This window comes from Lithobates pipiens, unplaced genomic scaffold, assembly GCF_037356315.1.
Source record: "Lithobates pipiens isolate NorthernLeopardFrog02 unplaced genomic scaffold, aLitPip1_a1.2 Scaffold_16, whole genome shotgun sequence".
NCBI lineage: Eukaryota > Metazoa > Chordata > Amphibia > Anura > Ranidae > Lithobates > Lithobates pipiens.
In genome coordinates this window covers 141,078,337-141,099,444 of record NW_027507748.1, presented here as the reverse complement: position 1 = coordinate 141,099,444, position 21,108 = coordinate 141,078,337, and the positions used below count along the sequence as shown (strand labels likewise).

At 44.1% G+C, this 21,108-nt stretch overlaps 1 protein-coding gene across 2 annotated transcripts in view; it reads right to left on the bottom strand.

Annotated features, from left to right (window-relative positions):
- NAGPA (N-acetylglucosamine-1-phosphodiester alpha-N-acetylglucosaminidase) overlaps window positions 1-20,487 on the bottom strand; it is a 44,727-nt gene extending 24,240 nt beyond the window's left edge. Inside the window, exons 1-5 of one of the 2 annotated variants that reach the window (XM_077480537.1) lie at window positions 20,320-20,487; window positions 12,157-12,639; window positions 8,790-8,929; window positions 6,025-6,133; window positions 2,556-2,684 (exon numbers count right to left, since the gene is read on the bottom strand). In XM_077480537.1, the coding sequence (XP_077336663.1) occupies window positions 2,556-2,684; window positions 6,025-6,133; window positions 8,790-8,929; window positions 12,157-12,639; window positions 20,320-20,468 (1,010 nt within the window). In that variant the 5' untranslated portion in view covers window positions 20,469-20,487. Of the gene's footprint in view, window positions 1-2,555; window positions 2,685-6,024; window positions 6,134-8,789; window positions 8,930-12,156; window positions 12,640-13,813; window positions 18,494-20,319 lie in introns of those variants that run through there. The other variant, XM_077480538.1, reaches the window with a different exon arrangement.
- Window positions 20,488-21,108: the final 621 nt, after the last annotated feature.

Genomic DNA, 21,108 nt, shown 5'->3' with positions numbered 1-21,108 from the left:
CTTGTGAAAGCTGCAAAAAAATTAAACAAAATACTAATATACAGTGTGATGACCTATACTTTGTGCAATTCAGTTAAAGACAAACTAAAATTGTAAAATGTACAATAATACATGGTTGCACAAACATGCATTAACTGCTTTAATATTGGGCACCTTCATCCCTTTCCTGCCCAGGACAATTTTCTGCTGTCACATTTTGAATGAAAATTGCGTGGTCATGTACCCAAATGAAAATGTTATCATTTTCTTCACACAAATAGAGATCTTTTATTGGTAATTTATCATGGTAAAGGGCTGCCGTGATTGTCTCTTTACTGTAATCAGCTGTGTCTAAAGCACACAGAGTGTATCCGATGCACCCCCCCCCCCGGGCACATTAGAGGCACACACAAGGGAGGATATCCATAGACATCCTCCCAGAACTGGAGGCCCACGCCATCTTTCAGCTATAGCGTAGGTGGCAAGTGGGTAAACCAATACTTGTAGCAGCACATTTTGGGGTAGGAGTACATCAGCATGGCACATCTTCCTTTGGGAGTCTTTCCACTTGTCCTAAACAAAAAAAATTAAAAATGCTTCGAATGTGTCAGATTGTGAGGGAACCTGATGCGCACAGACCGATTCAGGTCACCTCACAGATTTTCAATTGGATTCAAGTCTGGGCTCTAGCTGGACCATTTCAAAATGTTAAATTTTGTTCAAAGATGCATTTTTTTTGTTGATATGATGGTATGATTTGAATCGTTCAGCTGAGAGGTGAAATTCCTCTTCATCTTCTTAGCAGAGGCCTAAACGTTCAGTGCCAATATCGGCTGATATTTGGAACTGTTCATAAGTCCCTCCACCCTGACTAAAACCCCAGATCCAGCTGAAGAGAAACTACTGCTTCAAAACATAATGCTGCCACCACCATGCTTCACTGTGGGTATGGCGTTTTTTTGGTGATGTGCAGTGATGGTTTATATGGCAAACATAATTTTTAGAATTATTGCCAAAACATTTAATCTTGGTCACATCAGACCGGAACACATTTCCCACATGCTTTTGGCAGACTTGATGTAGTTATGTTCCAGGCTTGGATGTTTTCAGGCTTCAGTCTTGACACCCTACCCCACAGCCCAGATATATGAAGAATACGGGAGATTTTTGTCACAGGTGGTACACAATCAATACCTGCCAGAAATCCCTGCAGCTCCTTTAGGCTAGGTTCACACATATGCGAATTGGATGCGTTTTGAACCGCAATCAATTCGCATAATATGTGAAAGAACATTGCTTTCTATTGCGTCTGTCCACATATGTCCAATGCAGCCAAAGTGCAAATTGAAAAAAATTAGTCCTGTCAGTTTTCTAACCAGTGTGGTCCTGCTCAGGTGCGAACTCAGACCCATTGACTTCTATGGGAATGCTTCTGAATTGCACATGTCATTCAGTTGTAAACAGGATAAAACCCTGACCTGATCCTGATGTAAACCTGACCCAATACCGATGCAAACCTGACCTGATCAAAAACTGACCTTTAACACTGAACAACTACTTTGTCAATTAGCTGTGAAAACGGAGCTTCAATTCGCACTGCACATGTTTGAACACAGCCTCAATGTTGCTGTATGCCTCTTAGCAGCCTTCCAGACCAGTTTTGGAGGAATGTCTAGTTCTTCTTAGTAGGGTCACTGCTGTGCCATATTTTCTCCGCTTGGTAATGACTGTCTTCACTGTGTCCCATGGTATATCTAATGCCTCGGAAGTTTTTGTACCTTCTCATAGCGAGATCCATTTAATGCTTTGTAAGCTCTTTATGGATCATTGCTTTTGTTGTAAGAGACTGGTTCAACACCATCATTTTTGTGTTTCGGATGCATTTACATGCGTTTTTGATGCATTCTGGTCATCTCAATTAAGGATATGTGCATTCTGGTGCATTTTCCAGTGTTCCATGCAGCATATTCTACTTTTGTTGACTGCACTAGAACACACTACACTGGTGTGAACTAGGGCTTCAGAATACATGGAAAGTACGTTGCATGCGTTTATTTTTTATTTTTTTGTAGATTGCAAATGCAGTGGAGTGCATTTGGTAGGCATCTGTCCTAAAAGGTCAGAAAAATTCTACTAAAACAGCTGAACTTTATATAGGCTTAACCAGTCGCTTACACTGATGGTAGGTGTGTACTGACTACTATCAGTTTGAATGTGATTGATTAATTCTGAACACATCCCTAATTATAAGAGGGTGTGTACACCTATGCAACCACTTTATTTTATTTTTAATCACCACTAAACAATTTCCATTTATTTTTAAGTGAATTGCACAGAGTATAGATCACATTAAAAAGGTGGAAAAAAATTCGGGCCATTTTTACTAGGGTGTGTAGACTTTCTTTCCACTGTATAATTCATTTAAATATTTGCATGATTTATAGTATTGGTATAACACTATTCAATTTTCAGCCCAACCCTGGCAAAAGCGATTAATTTCATATAGCCTGCCTAGCACTTTTCATACATAAATGCATCCCTTATTTTGATTAGAGAACTGAAATTTCAGTACATACCAATGATCGGAAGGATAACTGGCCAGGGTTTCATTAAGTACCAGAGTGGCTGATCCCCCTCCATCAAGGTTAATGGCATTGTAAACTCCTCGATCCTTTAGGAAATTGGCCATCTCCCACAAGTTTAGGCTGAAGATTCAAAAGAAAAATAGGATTTTTTTAAAATTTTCCAACAAAAATGTTTACATATATACAGTAGGTTGGAGAGATTTCATGACATAATTCATAATCAAGTCACCCTCTTCTTTACAAGTTATGTATATGCTGGTTATTTTGAAATGACGATGTTAAACTGTATACGATATTGATTAAACCCTACTCATCCAATCTAGACTGGCCCTGCCAATGCATGCCAGCGAGTTGCTGTTCCTGGTTGGCAGTAACACCAATATGAAGGCATCCAGCCTCTGCAGCTTACTATGACGACACCCCAGAAAAGCACAGGGCAACTGAGTGACAGCAGCTCATCCAGACAAGCACACATGACTGATCCAGAGTTAGCACTGGACCCATAAAGTGTAAGGCTGCTTTCACACTGAGGTGCTTTGCAGGCGCTAAAGATAGCGCCTGCAAAGCACCCTGAAACAGCAGCTGGTGTGTCTCCAGTGTGAAAGCCCCGGGGGCTTTCACACTGGAGTGGTGCACTTGCAGGGCGGTCAAAAAAGTCCTGCAAGCCGCATCTTTGGACGAACAGCGCCGCTTTACCAGCAGCGTCCGTAACGCCCCAGTGTGAAAGTAGCCTTAGACCTAAATAGGAGTCATGCGACTGCTGAAAATAAACGATTTAAAAAAAAAAAAAAAAAAAAAAAAAAAAAAAAAGGTACTTATTTCATTATATTTTGGCTGATTTTACCATGGATTGCTGATTTATTGTGGGCCTTGCTAAAAGAGTTAGGGAATTGATTAAAGTTTATATATTCATTAACAAAAATGTTTCTGTCTTTTATTTAGAACACTGACATTATCAGTTAGGAGTAAAATGTGCAGCAAATCTATTTCTACAGAAAAGACACATGAAGAATTGAAGAGGCCAGCTTGAGGCCAGTAGCACTGTTACCAATCCTGCTGAATACCAAACAAACAAAAAAACAAACAGGGTCTCGCAGTATCTCTGCTAAGGCTCCATGCACACTGAAGCTCAAAAAAGCTATTTCTGGACGCCAGATTGCTGGCAGAAAACGCTGGTTGAAAAACCTGCTTTTAACAGCGTTTTATACTAGCGTTTTACAGCGTTAGCGTTAATGGGAGTTTTTTATAAAAATACACAGAGGACACTCCAAAAATCCCACAATGCATTGAAAAATAGAATGCCGAACACTAATGAACAAGCGTTTATCAGCGTTTGTCATTTTTTGGCGCTGAAAAACGGCACTTTGAACGCGAATTTCTGGTGTTCAGAAAAAAGCCCATAAACTCCACTGCTCATTAAAGCTGAAAAACGTCCATGTGTGCATGGACACATAGGCTAACATAGAGTGGAGTTTATGGGCTTTTACAAAAAACGCCCAAACTCCAATAAACTGCAGTTTATCAGCTTCAGTGTGCATGGAGCCTAATAGTTAGACATACCATGTAGAATAAGCTCTGATCTCCATATGTAGGCAAGACTCCGGATGTTGCAGACCTGCTGATCTCATTTTTTTATGCATCTGAATTTTCAGAATGGTCTCACTTTAAGGAACAGGCATGTTTGCCGACCTGAATTATGCATTAACTGTATTGCGTTTTTCTTCAAAGTCAAGTCTAGGCTGATTTAACCACTTAAGGACCAGGCCTCTTTTTTTCAGACTTGGTGTTTACATGTTTAAAACTGTTTTTTTTTGCTAGAAAATTACTTAGAACCTCCAAACATTTTATATTGTTTTTTTTCTAACACCCTAGAGAATAAAATGGCAGTCATTGAAATACTTTTTTTCACACCGTATTTGCGCAGCGGTCTTACAAGCGCACTTTTTTTGGAAAAAAATCACTTTTTTGAATAAAAAAAATAAAAGACAACAGTAAAATTAGCCCATTTTTTTTTTATATTGTGAAAGATAAAATGGTACGCCGAGTAAATTGATACCCAACATGTCACGCTTCAAAATTGCGCCCGCTCATGGAATGGCATCAAACTTGCTGGCGACATTTAAAAAATTCTACAGGTTACATTTTTTGCGTTACAGAGGAGGTCTAGGGCTAGAATTATTGCTCTCGCTCTACCGATCGCGGCAATACCTCACATGTGTGGTTTGACCACCGTTTTCATATGCGGGCGCTACTCACGTATGCGCTTGCTTCTGTGCGCAAGCTCGTCGTGACGGGGTGTTTTTAAAAAACTTTTTTTTTTCTTATTTATTTTAATTGATTTTATTTATTTTTACACTGTTTAAAAAAAAAAAAAAAAAAAAAAAAAAAAATGGATCACTTTTATTCCTATTACAAGGAATGTAAACATCCCTTGTAATAGAAAAAAGCATGACAGGTCCTCTTAAATATGAGATCTGGGGTCAAAAAGTCCTCAGATCTCATATTTGGGCTAAAATGCAACAAAAAAGAAAAAAAAAAAAAAAAAAAAAAAGAAAAAGAAAAAATGACATTTAAAAAAAATATACCTTTAAGAGGTATGGGCGGAAGTGACGTTTTGACGTCGCTTCTGCCCTCCTATGGTATAGAGACGAGTGGGGGCCATCTTAGCCTCACTTGTCTCTATGCCCAGCTAGGAAGAGGACCCGATCGCCTCCGCCGATACCGACGGCTCCGGTAAGCGGCGGAAAGTGCGGCGGGAGGGGGGGTGGCACCTCTCCCGCCGCCGATAGCGGTGATCTCGCGGCAAATCCGCCGCGGAGACCACCGTTATCGTACAGCCGACCGCCGCCTGAAGAGATGGATATATCGGTTGTGGCAGCAGCTGCTGCCGTTACCGAGATATCCCTCTTCAAAAATAGGACGTACATCATCGTGTGGCGGTCGGCAAGTGGTTAAACATTTTTTTTTTTTGCAAATCCATTTACTACCGTATGTGATGCACAAGCCTAAGGTAAGCAGAAAGCTTCTTTTACCATCCCTGTCTCTCCAAGACACTGCAGCTCCATGTTGGAGGGTTTTAGTAACAGAGGCAGTTCTATCAATCCAGAAAGCAGAGGTCAGGACTTGGTGTAGCAAGGTACTGAATGACAAGGTACAGGCTTGTGAACCAGCATGGACAATGTTGATAACCATGCCATCTGCAGTTTTTTTTTTTATCCCACTGTAACGCAATTAGGCACAGTCTACATGAGAGTGACAATTCTATTCTAAGTTCAGGAGTAATGCAGTATTGTTGCCACCCCATCACGGGAAGCTGCATTAGGTATACTTTACTGGCAGGATTATAAAGCATTTGTGGGACTTTGCAGGGGGGACTGAAAGAAAACTGTAATTGCAGATGCACCTATAATTAAGTGCTGCTGTACATTGTTCTTTAACAGGAGGCCATAGAGAGACTTACCCTCTCCCATCAGTCTGTCCATCTGCATGAAACAGAATAATACGCCCCTTTTCATCATGCCCCAGTGCTGTTCTAGCCGATATCTTATTAATAAACGCATCAAAATTTCCTGGTGAACAAAAGAGAGAGTTAAGTTTACCGAGATGGAAAAAAAAAAAAAAAACACACACACACACACACACACACACACACACACACACACACACACACACACACACACACACACACACACACACACACACACTTTCTACATTTTAAAAAACTGCTGACAAGGAAGCTTTTTATGGCAGAAGGGATTCTTTATGTCTGACAAATACTTCGCCCTGTCTGTCATTTTTTTTCCCCAAGTGTATATTCCTGGGGCAAGAGTGCATGGAGGGGAATGCAGATATCGCAGCGCTGGAGGAGATCACTTTGCTGGGTGTGTCATACTTGCACATTATGGGATAAAGCTCCCAGGAACCAATATTTCGCATTTTCTAGGCTGCTTACTTCTGCTTTTACATAATATCGGTGTATACTTTAAGGCTACTTTCACACTGAGGAGCTGGGCGCGCTGGTGGTAAAGCGGCGCTATATTTAGCGGCGCTTTTCGGCCGCTAGCGGGGGTAAACCTGCCCCTCTAGCGGACGAAATGCGCCGCTAAAAGAAAAAGGGTTAGGTAAAAAAGGTAAAAAGGGTTTGGAGCGCTGCCCCATTGTTTTCAATGGGAAGGGGCGTTTTAGGAGCAGTAAATATACCGCTCCTACAGCGCTCCAAAGATGCGGCTTGCAGGACATTTTTCAGCGTCCTGCAAGCGCACCGCTCCAGTGTGAAAGCCCTCGGGCTTTTACACTGGAGATACAGGAGCCGCTGTTTGAAGGCGCATTTTCTTTAGCACTCTAGCGCCTACAAAGTGCCTCAGTGTGAAAGGGGCCCAATTCCATTTTGTGTATTATCCCTCAAACATTGAGGCATCGAGATGCCATCTTTGTGAGTCACCCAGAACAAAGGCAGCATTTCACACTGGATTACTGCAGGGACCTAGAAGAAATATACAAAGCACACCAAAATTCAAGAAATAGTACATAGGCCTCTTGCATTCAGAGGATATGCGTTTATGCCACTCTTCAACTTTAGGGACTAATGCCGCGTACACATGATCAAACAAACAATCTGGTGGAAAAGTCCGGCAAACTTTTTTTACCCAAAAGTCTGGCGGACTAAGAAAGTAGTTTTGCACCAAAATATGACAATACAGCAGTGTGTGTGCTAGACCACCGTACTTTTGAAATGAACTGACTTTTCCCGCACGGAGAAAAGACCGTTCATTTTGAGTGCGGCTATGCTTCATTCGCTGGCCCCGTCACCTGGTATGGACTTAAAGGGGAAGCCCTACGGCAAAAAAACGGCATGGGGGTCCCCCCCAGGTCCATATCAGACCCTTATCCGAGCATGCAACCCGGCCGGTCAGAAAAGGGGGTGGGTACGAGTGAGCACCCCCCCTCCTGAGCCTTACCAGTCCGCGTGCCCTCAACATGGGGGGGGGGGGGGGTGCGGTGAGGTCCCTGCCCATTATGATGTCACAGCCCCAGCATCCTCTGGGACTGTGACATCATAATGGGTGGGGACATCATCCGGCGATGTCCCTATATAAGTCGCTGCACGCCGTGTGCCTGTCATTGTGGCCAGAGACAGCGATGAGTCAACAGCTCAAGAAGAGAAAAACAGAAGGCCAGAAGACAGCGGCGACAGAAGACCGGGCCACCGCTTGTAAAAGAGCTAGAAGAAAGCACGGAGGCCTGGCAAGAAGAACCAAAGAGGGGGACAAGACCCCCGAAGAGGGGGACAAGACCCCCGAAGTTGGAAGAAGAGGGCGGCGACGAAGAAAAGAGCTAGCAGAAGACGTCCCCCAAAGACGGAAGAAGACCCCCGGAGCTGTGCAACAAACCATTTTTAACCCTTGTGGGTTGTGTTTTTTTTTTACATTTTTTTCACAGGTGAATGGGTAGGGGTACATTGTACCCCATACTCATTCACATAGGGTGGGGGGCCGGGATCCCCCTTATTAAAAGGGGGCTCACGGATTCCGATAAGCCCCCCGCCTGCAGACCCCGACAACCAATGGCCAGGGTTGTCGGGAAGAGGCCCGTGCAGCCCCCCCTTCCCCAAAGCACCCCCCCATGTTTAGGGCGTGCGGCCTGGTAAGGCTCAGGAGGGGGGGGGGGGGGGGGGGGGGGGGTCGCTCGCTCGTCCCCATCCCCTTTCCTGACCAGCCGGGTTGCATGCCCAGATAAGGGTCTGATATGGACCTAGAGGGGGACCCCCACTCTGTTTTTTTGGCGTAGGGCTTCCCCTTTAAGTCCATACCAGGTGATGGGGCCAGCAACGCTTCATTCGCTGGGCTCGGTTACCTGGAGCCGCGCTCAAAATTAACGGACTTTCCTCCATGTGTGTGCGCGTGCAAGTCCATTAATTTAAAAAGTACGGCGGAAAAGTCCCGTGTGTGGGCAGGTCAGCTCGTTCGGACAGTCCGGCGGACTTTATGGCGATTTGTCTGCTAGACTAAGTGCACCGGATAAGTCTGATCGTGTGTACGCGGCATAACATGATATAGATTGCAAAAAAAACAAACAAACACACACACACACGTTAGGCCCAAATCACATAGCATTTTTAATGGACATTTTATAGAAAAAATATATATATTTCTTGGAGTATTTGAAACTCATCCTGAAATTGTGGCACTTTGATAAGGAATATAGCAGGTCAAAGATTAAACTAACCTGTAGTTTGAGTCTCCTCGCATTCCACACTCTTGCTCTGGGAAATATACACCTCTCCGTTCCGCAACAACCACACAACTCCACTCACAAGCTGTACAAAAGGATTCTCCTTATCCAAGACCTCCTCTTCAGATAGATAGCTATAATACACATAAAGTGGACACAATCAAATAGCTTAAACCCTTATTTCCCCATCAGATGACAAATATTCTAACAAAGTTCAATTTGTTATAGAGAAAAAAAAACGCTTACTAAAACCAGACAAAGATGATTTAATGATATTTCATTAAAAGGGAACCCCTGTATCCCTTAAAGCATGGGTCTTCAAACTATGGCCCTCCAGTTGTTCAGGAACTACAATTCCCATCATGCTTAGTCATGTCTGAATGTCAGAGTTTTACAATGCCTCATGGGATGTGCAGTTTTGCAACAGCTGGAGGGCCGTAGTTTGAGGATCCCTGCTTTAAAGGAAACCTGTATTGAGAATAGTATGCATGCTGCCATTGTACATCTCTTGTGACTCTCTCTTGTCTCTCTTTTGACAAGTCTGACATTCTGATTAAAAAAGGATAAGTTCACCTTTTACAGGTTAAAAAAAAAAAAAAAATGCGTATTTAGTATTTTTTATTTCTGGAGCCTCTACAGCACTGCACCAGCAATCTGCCAGTGTATCTGTGTGCACGTGCGGGTAAGCAGATACAATAGGACAGGAAGAGAGAATGAATTACCACGGCGCTTCACCAAGTCATGGTAGTTAATTGAAAACTACAAGCAGACAGCCGCAAAGGCTGCCAGACCTTGTAGTTTTCCCATTCTCAGAACACTGTGAATGAGTGACAATGCCGTCAGGGGAGAAGATCCCTGATAGCTGTCAACTCGGGGGAATCAAGGGGTGCGGGGGCTGGTCCATTTGTAACAGGTTACACTCTGAATATGGGTGCAACATGTTACAAAAGGTGAACATATTTCAATTTAAAGTGGTTCTCCAGCAGCCACAGATTCTGTAGCTTCTGACTTCCAATAACAGGACACTTACTCGACCAGAGATCCAGCTCCATCCTCACCCAGGCTAGTTCTTCACTAACCTTTGGGTTCCCCGGTGCCGACATCTTATCTGTGGGCAGTCGGTTGTGTTGCTTGTGGCTTCAAAGCTGGCTGCCTACTGGGCTGTGCTTTGTGAATGGTCCCACATTCTTCTGGGACATGTCACAGAATAGGAGAAATTTAGCGGAACTGCGCTTTAAAGCCAGTAAAATGCTAGGCAGTTAGTATTTTCGAAAGGAAGTCAACAATGGTGACTTCAGTTTCCTTAATAACTGAATTGCAGACATACAGATAGAATAAAAAAAAAAAAAAAACCCTGTCCCACACTGAATAATCAGAAAGAGGACTACAACATTTCCTGGTTCAGCATTACAGCTTCATGTGTCACCTTCCCATTTATAGCACAAAGGACATGCTGCCGATATATTCTCTAATGAGCAGGCTGGAGGCAGAAATGTGTTAGAAAAGGCTGCAAAGCTGAACCAGGGACTCAACGTACCATAAATTAGCAAAATAAATAAACAGTGTACATATACAGGCAAGTTCAGCTTTTTCTCAAAATTATTCCAGACCCCCACACTAACCCCCCTCTACACATTTAGCTGTGTTATCAGGTCTGTATTTACCTCCTCTGAAAGCTGCAGTCTCCTGCTCTGTATGCAGCCTGGTTGGTAAAAATCCTACTGCTCCTGCTCACTAACATCCCATAGACCTGAATGGGACATTCGGGGCAACTGCCCATTTAAGAATATGAATGTTAGCTCACAGGAAGCCTGGCAGAAGAATTCTATTTTTCTACGTGAAAATGGTGCAGGAGACCAAAGCTGTCGGGGAAGGCAAGTATGAAGGGGCAAGGGCCAAAAAGTATTTAAGGACTAGGCTATATTAGTTAAAAAAAAATAAAAAAAATAAAAAAAGGAAGAAAAAAAGCTGAATTCACCTTTAACGGTTTGGCAGGATTTTTTCTTTAACCTTTGCATTTTTTTGTTGATGTGTTTCCAATGAACGCAATAAAAAAACACACCAAAACATATCACTGTGCATTTTAGGGCCCATTCACAATTTAGCGCTGTGTTGTGGTTTGTTAACAAATGCATGGTTATGCTCCTTGTGTTGCATGTTTAGCGTGCAGCATTAAAAGAAAATTATGTGCATTTTTTTTTCCAGAAACATACTTACCTAGGTGGATGCAGTATCAATGCTGCACCTGTCCACCGCCAGCTCTAAGACTGAGAACCAAGCAATCAAACACTGCCGATTGCTCGGTTCTCAGGGCACCCTGAGGAGACAGCTGGTGACTAGAGAGCGGTAACTGACAATCTGCCCCCCTGGGCTGTGGAGAGGATGGGAGCCGCCAGCTCAGGCTCTCAGCAGCTCGCTGAGAGTCTGAGCCATGCCAGTCTAGGCATGTGGGCGGATCCTGACTTAATTGCCACAATCAATCTTGGACCACCTCTGTGACATCAGCCGACAGCAGCCCACTGACAATAGGTCACGGGAGTGCAGAATGAGCTGCACCCCTGTGATCCACAGGAGAAATACAGCCAAACGAGCTGTAAAAAAAGTAGATCACATATAAGGGCCCATTTGCATGGGCACTGAGGTCTGTAAAGCTTGAATGGGCTGCGTTTATGTGGCTTCAGCTGCCAGGTGCTGTGTGCAGTCCATGTAAGTACATGTGAATGCAGCGGCTGCATGGACACAGCTGCCTGTTCTAATTTGACAGGAGAGTGAGTAGGTAGCGCCAAATGCAGACAGTCTTTCAGTGATTGCTCACCTGTATGGCTGTCAAATTAGGCCAAGAAACCATCAGTGCAGTGCATTGCATGGGCTGCCTGCATGTAGCATTCTAGGCTCAAGCCACATAATCCAATGCCCTCTCATGGTCTACTGCAGCCTCTCCCTGAACCTTTTCAACATCCTTGAAATAACTTTTCAGTCTCAGGGAACCCCTGCTAAAAATTACTACATCTACAACTCATGATACATTAGTGTGTTGGTCAGTGGGAAAAATGTTCCTTACACTTGTGGTCAGTGGGAGGAATTCCCCTCTTACAGATAGCTAAAAAGATCTATTAGGTCATTGTGAACTCATTTGAGAGGCAGAAATTGCCAATTGCTCACGGAACCCTAGCAACCTCTGGAGCATCACTAGGATCCATGGAACCCTGGTCTATGAGCCTTAGTGCCTGTGTGAATGAGGTCTTAGAGATTGGTTAGCCCTGTATTTGTCCAGTCAGCACCACCAGTGACCCAGAGAAGTCATAAAAATGAATACAAATAAAAGCATGGAAACTCGTTTACAAATTACAAAATTTCTTACCCAATCACCATGGTACCATCAGCCCTAATGCCAAACTGGGCATTTTGTATTCCTTTTGAGTTCTGTACCAATCTGCCATCGCTGACAATGTTTCCAAGACATTGAAAAGTTGTAGTATTAAAATATCCTCCGTTCTGGGCCACAAGGCACTTTCCATATTTTGCAGTTTCTTCCACAGTTGCCGTCAAATTACTGGCACATCCTCCAGGACTCCCAGGCTCCAGCACAGATACAGTCCTCAATGGGTTATTGACAAATGTAAAGTGCCCATAAACAGCCTTTTTAGGAAAACCATTAAACATTGAGATATAAGTCCTAGTGAAAGCTGTCGGCCATGTTGTATCATTATTACTAGGCCATGTCTCGTGCGTTTTGTTTCCATGAGTGACACGCAAACAGTCTCTGGTCTCACGATGGCTACGGCTTGGTCCATGCTTAGAAAGGGGGTGATAAGGGGACAGCAAGTCATCAATCAGTGAATTTCTGCAATAAGACAAACACAACAGAATTATATTTGTTCATTTTACAGCACAAAGAATGACAATATAAACTTCTATTATTTATAACATGTCATTAACATTTAGGCTGTGCAGTTTCTGTAGAGATTTTATTTTTATTTATTTTTTTTATTTTTTATTTTTTTTAGCAATTAGATGGATCAGAGCAATTCCGATTGGTCAAAGCAGTCACATGCCTTTGCTGACCAATCAGAAGCACTCTGATCGAAGTGCTACAGAAGGAAGGGGAAGAAGAGTCCGGATTTGAAATACCTAGACCTCTACTCCAGCTGCATTGGCACTGACAGCTCATCCTCCATGCAGGTAAGTAAGTTTATCTTTTTGGAAAAGGTAAATTTACTCTTTCAGCTGAGCTCCAGCCTTACGGTATATATTTTCCACACTTGAAGCAAGCCCTTTCCTGTGTTAAAACTGATTGCTCTGAATCTTCTGCAAACTTGCAGCTCCACAATATAACCCTTTTAAAGTGGTTGTAAACCTACAACACATGAATAAATACTGTTGCCAGGATGATAAAGTATTTATCTGTACGTGGTAGGGCTGCACAATTTTGGCTAAAATGAGAATCACGATTTTTTTTTTGCTTAGAATAAAGATCACGATTCTCGTGGTGTAACATCTTTCACATTAAACAAAAAAAAAAATAATAAAAAAAAAACAAAAAAAAACAACTTTATTGTTTAGTTTAGTTTTTTTAAAATACATTAAAGTGTATTTTTTGTTTTTTTTAAACATATCATGTTTGGATGTTCCAAGTAATTTTATAGCAGAAAAGGTACCAGTTACTTACCGGTAGCTGTCTTTCTGGGAAATATTCCAGGACGGCACACCTGAGAGATGAGAGGCTCCTCCCTACAGGAAACACAATCAATCGACAGCTGTTTTAAGTCCCCATCCTTCCCCTTGATGCTCAGTTTGTAGAGAAGTAACTCCTGAACCCGGTTCACAAGGGAAATCATTCCTCATAGGCACTCACCTTCTAGTGTTCTACAATTTTCCCTCCTCCAACGGGCGGGAAGTAGGCCTGCCGTCCTGGAAGATTTCCCAGAAAGACAGCTAACGGCAAGTAACTGGTACCTTTCTCAAGTCATCTTCCAGGATGGCACACCCAGGAGGATAAACAAGTACCTCAGGCCTACCTTAGGGTGGGGCCACTGCAAGACCCTCTTGGCGAACCTTGGTTCTGCAGTGAGCTTTACCGCCACTCCATATGCTCATATGCTTGATGAAGGTATCTTAGTTGGATCATGCGGCTGATCTGCAGGTCTGCTCCACGGATGTCCCTGCCTTTTCCGCTTCGGATGCAGTATCTAGGTGGAATGGGCTCTTAAAGATGGAATCAGAAAACAGGTTAAACTTGTAGGTTAGCAATGTTGCCTGTCTCACACATCTAACAACCATGGCCTATTGTGCCTGTAGGTGCTACTTCGAACCAATAAAAAGATAAAAATCAGAGACCTGTGTTGTAAGACAAGGACACTATATTAATCAATAAGAGGGCCTGTCTTAACACTACCCTGTTCAGGGAAATAAAACTGCAAAAAAGGGGGGGCCTGACAGACAACCTTTTTTGTTCCTTTTTATCATTACGTCAGCAGAGACTAAAGGGAAGCCTACTTAAGGGTAATAGATCAACAGAAGCTTGATCCCTGGGTTTAAGGCATGCCCAACCTATGGCTTTACTTACGCCTGAGAGCCTACTTCAGGGGATTAAAGTCCCTAGCAGGAGTAGACTACCCATATTGCTACGTCTAGTTGTGCTAGAAGGGCGAAATGAAGGCCATGCACCGAGCCAAAACCTATTCGATCGTGTATACATCTTTATACTTCATTCTCAGGCCCTAATACTCTTCTGAACAGAACTCTCCAAGTTCTTACTAAACAGGGCGATTCGTTATCCCCTTCCTCCAGTGTCCCATAACCCTAGGAAATGGTTCTGGCATCCCTGAATGTAAGGGGGTCGAGGTTTTCTGACATGTGGCATCTGCAGCCCGAACTCCTGGCCCCTCCATTGAAAAGAAGGCTGAAATACAAAAGGTGATACATTATTAATATCACAAATAAAAAGTTCATAGATTGTGGGCATGGCACAATAGATTTAGACAGAAAGGACACAAGCATAGACAACAATTTTGTGTACTCGAGTGTGACTAGCTAAACCAAAATATCAAATATGGGAAGAGACCCAAATCTGAACCTCAACGTAGACAAACAGTCCTCACAGTCTGGTTTTCTGATGTGCTGCCAGATGTAAAAACATTAAGACACAAGCAAACCCTAAATGCTGCGAATTTCTGAAGTGCAGCTAGCTAGGTCATTACTGATATATAAATACAGGAAGGACAGGAACCCCCTTTACTGTTGTGTTTTAGTGATGTACAGCAAAACAAGGCTATAAAGACAGAAAGACCCAAACTTCTATGTTGCGTATTTCTGACAAACCACCAAATACAGTTATAAGATCAATATGAACACCAATTGCCGTGTTGTGCATTTCTGCTATGCCACAGGGTAAAATATGGAACACAAGACAATCCTTTCTGTCATGCACTTATGTAGTGTAGTTCAGATAGAACCAACACTGAGAAAGGACACAAGCAACCTGCAGCATTGTGTTTTTCTGAAGAGCAGTAAGGCAAGGCAATATGAAACAGAAAGCACCAACAAGCATCAATCTTGAGTATTTCTGCTGTGCAACAACATAAAAGCAGACACTGAGGAAAAAGACAGACAGCCTTTACAGCTGCAATCTTTCTGGTCTGCTGCAAAATAAGACAATAACGCCATGATGAGTATTCCTGCTGTGTAGAAAAACCTCAACCAGAAGGGACAGATAAGCTTAGGGCTCCCACACCCGTGCGACCCAACCTGCAACTTGGGACTGCAAGACGCATGAGAAGTCATACACTATGACTTCCAATGGGTATCATTCGTGTCTGCGCGACTCCAGCAGTCCCCGATTCCTGGATCCACAGACCTCAAGATAACACAGGTCGCAGGGGAAAAAAAAATAGCAATTTTCAGGTCGAACAAGTGAGGGGTCCCCAATGCTGTGACTCCCTGGAGGAGTGCAGCCAACAACCCCCTGCTGTGTATCCCTAAGATGCAGAAAGGTACATCAATGAGAAACACTGCTCACTGCTGTGCCTGATATACAAACGATAAGGCAGTAAATATAGGACATACAGGACACAAACATTCAATCTTTGTATATGTCTGATGTGTAGCAATATACCAATACTGAGCAGAGATGCCACCAGCCTCAATGTGTCTCTCAGCTGAGCAGCAAAAACAAAATCAGAAAAAGACAAGCAACCTTCACTGCTGTGTCCTTTCTGATATGCAGCCAATAAGGCAGTATATGCAAGCCATAAAAAAAGGACAGACAACCTTCAATCTTGTATATGTCTGATGTGCAACAATATAACAATTCTGAATAGATAGCACATCCATATTGAAGCGATTTGGCCTTGCGACTCAACATGACAAATCGCATAGCTAAAATCAGCACGACACCACTTTGTGGTGCTACACAGGATTACCAAAGGCAGTATATGTACTACACCTGGCAGGGGTTCAATTTGTATTTCTGCTATGTAGCCCAACAAATTCGAACCATCAATTTTCACTGCTGCCTTTCTGATAAGGCAGTAATACAGGACACAAAACCCCACAGACCTTAATCCTGTATATGTCTGATGTGCAACAATTAAACACTCTGAATAGAGATAGCACATCCATATTGAATGATTTGTCATGCGACTCAACATGTCAAATTGCATGCTTAAGCTCGGCAGCCATTGCCGTTAATAGCACTGTCTGAGCAGAGATGTCACCAGCAAGGACAAACCTTCACTACTGAGGTCTACTGGTGTGCAGCCAATGAGGAGTCATGGTCTATCTCTTTATGAAATAACCAGCAGGCAATTTATTTCATAGGCATAGCCTGGGCTGTAGATACTAAACCTTCACCACCAGTATATACACATGGGGGGGGCAAGGCCTTCCGTTCCTCATTCCCATCTGAGGTGGTTAAGGCAGACATCCGCCGTAGTGAACTGGTGCCTCCTCGCTCTAGCGAAAGGAGGATGTGGGCGCCTGCTCCTGCTGACTCTCAGCCTTCCCTCCTGGGTAAGAACGCCGCCGCCATTTTCTCGAAGTTTGAAAATGACACGGGTGCTTGTTGCCGCGCCCTCTCCAGCAGCCCACGCAAGCTACCAGGCACCCAGGAGTCAGGGACACGATCCCCCTGGAAAGAACCGATGGCCAGCACCCCCGTCTGAACAGCCACCTGGACAGGTAAGGAGGGGAGACAGGATAATGGCCCCTGAAGTTCTGGGTACACCACTGTACCCAGGGTCCTTCAGCTCTCAGGGGGGGCTCTTCCAATTTCTGATGCCCCCCCTGAGGAAAAGATAGGGGAACCCCCCAGGAAGGACAAGAATATCCTACCAGAGCCAGAGGCTTCCTAAGCTTGTGGTCCGGCTCCCAGGGGGAGACCACCAGCCCCAGGCTTCGGGTCATTTGGAAAAAAACTGTTTCTCTGTGTAGGGAGAAACACAATCAAAAACTGAGGATCAAGTAAAAGGGTGGGGACTTAAAACAGCTGTCGATTGATTGCGTTTCTTGTAGGGAGGAGCCTCTCATCTCTCAGGTGTGCCGTCCTGGAAGATGACTTGAGAAATAAATGATTTTTACTAGTATTCAACAAATGTCAGAAAAAGTTTGGTCTTTAACCACTTGCCTACCGGGCACTTGCACCCCCTTCCTGCAAAGTGGATTTTTCAGCTTTCAGCGCTGTCACACTTTGAATGACAAATGGAGCGGTCATGCCAAATTTTTTATCATTTTATTCACACAAATAGAGCTTTCTTTTGGTGGTATGTAATCACTGCTGGGTTTTATTTATTTTTTACCCAAAAAAAAAAAAAACAAAGACCAAAAATGTTGAAAAAAAAAATGTTTTACTTTTTTTCTGTCAGTAAATTTTTTAACCAAGTCATTTTTCGCCTTCACCAATAGGCTGAACTGGTGGGCATTGATGAGGTGGCACTAATATGCTGTACTCATGAGCACTGATAGGGTGGGAAGCAATCAGTTAAATGGTTAAACATCCTTCATTTACACGCAGGAGTTCTTTCCTTTGATAAAAGAACGAAAAGATACTTTTTGTTTCTACTTATTTGTGTATGTTGTGATTAAACTTGACAAGGTGCCTGGATTTTATTTTTTACTTTTTTGTTTTTCCCCAGCTGTGAGAACTCTCTGCACTTGTTAGATAGAATCGCGACATGCTGTTTTGAAGATTGGGAAGAGAAAAAGATTGCAATTCTTAACGATTAATTGTGAAGCTCTAGTACATGGCTTCTAATTCTAATCCTACCTTCCACAACTCACCCTCTTTCCTACACCGAGCCCCACAAAAGTCCAGAATCCATGGGTGGGTCTACGCTGCTGCGCCCGGTGGGCAGAGCCGTGATGTCACTAGCCCACCTCTACACTCCTTGTGCTGGCAGCGGCGCAAGTACTAACCTAATGCTTGTTATACTAGACGCTCACAGCCCCCCTGTGACTCCTGCGCTTGTGCCACACAGGGTGTAGTGGGGAGGAGTTTTCAGTCTAAGACAGGTATTTGCACCCACTTCTGGGCATAGACTAGTCATAGAATAGTCTATGCCTCTTCCTGTCCTGGCGCGTTGTCTGCTGGGACACACACGGGTCCCAGAGACAGCGCGGACCATTCCTATTGCGCTGCGCGACTCGCGCATGCGCAGTAGGGAACCGGGAAGTGAAGCCGCAGCGATTTACTTCCCGATTCCCTCACCTAGAATGGCGGCGGCAGCAGCAGCCGAGTGATCGATCGGCCTCGGGCTGCCGACATCGCTGGATCCTGAGACAGGCGAGTGTCCATTTATTAAAAAAGTCAGCAGCTGCAGGCTTTTAATATTTTTTTACAGTGAAATCCTTCTTTAAATATGAGATCTGGGGTCAAAAAGACCTCAGATCTCATATTTGGACTTAAATGCAATAAAAAAACTAATAAAACTGTCATCTGAAAAAATTATATTGAAAAAATGTGCCTTTAAGAGGTGTGGGTAGAAGTGACGTTTTGATGTCGCTTCCTCCCTGATATGGTATGGAGGCGGGTGGGGGCCATCTTAACCTCACTCATCTCTATACCAAGGAAGTGACAGGATCTGATTGCATTTGCCACTGCCAACGGCTCTGGTAAGGGCGCGGGAGAGTGGCGGGAGGGGGGGTGGCACCTTTACCGCCGCCGATAACAGTGATCTTGTGGCAAATCCACAGAGGCCACCATTATCGTTTACCGAACCGCCGCCTGAAGAGATGGATATCTCGGTTGTGGCATCAGCTGTTACCGTTACCGAGATATCCCCCTTCAAAAAAAAAAAAAAGGGACTTATATATTATCGTGCGCCGGTCGGAAAGCAGTTAAAGACTAAAACTTTTTTCTGACACTTGTTGCTTAAAGCGGAGGTCCACCCTAAAGTGGACCTTCCGCTCATTGGAATCCTCCCCCCCTCCGGCGCCACAATTGGCACCTTTCAGGGGGGAGGGGGTGCAGGTACCTGTACAGTACAGGTATCTGCACTGTCTTCCGGCATAGATTCTGCAGAAGGTACGCCCCTTTCCGCAGAATGTACGCCCCTTTCCGAAAGTCCCCCGCTGCCTACTGGGAAACACACGGATCCCAGAGACAGCGGGGACCATCCTTATTGCGCAGCGTGACTCGCGCATGCGCAGTAGGGAACCGGGAAATGAAGCCGAAAGGTTCCACTTCTTGATTCCCATACCTAAGATGGCGGCGGCAGCACCCGAGAGATCGGCTTCGGGTGCCGACATCGCGGGCGCGCTGGGCGGGTAAGTGTCACTATTTTAAAAGTCAGCAGCTGCAGTATTTGTAGCTGCTGGCTTTAAAAAAATAAAAATAAAAAATAAAAAAAAAACGGCGGAACTCCCGGCAGACTCCCGCTTTAAAAGTTAAAATCAGTATTTTCTGCTAGAAAATGACTTAGAACCCCCAAACATTAAATTATATATATAACTTTTTTTTCTTTTAGCAGAGACCCTATAGAAAAAAATGGCAGTCATTGCAATAGTTTGTCACATTGTATTTGCGCAGCGGTCTTTCAAAAGCAATTTTTTGGGAAAAAAAATACACTTTAATTAATTAAAAATAACTAAACAGTAAAGTTAGCCCAACCTTTTGTATAATGTGAAAGATGTCACACCACGAAAATCGTGATCTTAATTCTAAGCAAATAATAAAAATAAAAAAAACACGTGATTCTCATTTTAGCCAGCATTGTGCAGCTCTGGCAGCTCTAGGTGGAATGCTGGAAACTGATGTAATTGGGGGCTTTGGTGAGCAGAAACACTTACATCAGAGTTCCCCTTTACACCAAAGTCCACAGCTTTCCCACTTAAAACAATAAATAAAAGAAATTGCTGTGCGCCACTAAAGTGTTCGGTTTTGGCCCAAAGAGAAGGTGACAACCCTAGGTATAACCCAGCTGTAGGAGGAAACTCAGGCCTCTCCTGTTCATATAAACACAGCCTCCCAGTCACTAAGAATGGGGAAGTTAGGATACGTCATCATAGAATTAGCTGGGTGTCCATGTACCTGGCGCTGACACACAGCCAGCAGTGCAGTATCAGTGCGATCCTCAGCGTGTCCTTCCAGCGGGCACCGGGGGTGTTATGTGCCCGGACACAGCGCACCAATCTCATCAGCCGGGCACTCTCCTCTCTCCCTCCACTGGGCGCCGACATGTTGGACACAGCGCGGTCACATGACTACTTCCGGGAACTCCCAGCACTGGTACCACGTGACACGTCATGAGTAACACGCTTCCTAACAGAACTGTGTTTCCTCTTATCACCTTGTGTGCTCTACTACTCCAATTACTGATCACATGAGCTCAGTCACAGAGCCACTGTAAGCCAGTGTAGTGTGAGTCCGAGCCTGACATCATCCATGACTTCACCTGCCTCCTGCTCATTGGACCCTTTTCATGCTGGAGCATTAAAAATAGCGCCTGCAATTCGTCCCAAAACAGCTGCTCCATGCACTCGGGCCTTCACACTGGAGCGGTGCGCTGGCAGGGCGTCAGAAAAAGTCCTGCCAGCAGCTTCTTTGAAGCAGTGAACTCACGACTCCTCCACTGCTGCTCCCCATTGAAATCAATGGGGCAGCGCTGCAATACCGCCAGAAAAACGCTGCTCCGGCAGCCTTTTGCGGGTGGATTTAACCCATAAAACAATGGTAAAGCGGCACTAAAAATAGCGCCGCTTTATCGCTGACGTCCAGGGCGGCTCAATGTGAAAGGGGTCTTACTTAGACCCCTTTCACACCACACCACACCGCCCATAGTGTGGGCGATAAAATGCCGCTATTTTTAGCTGCGTTTTA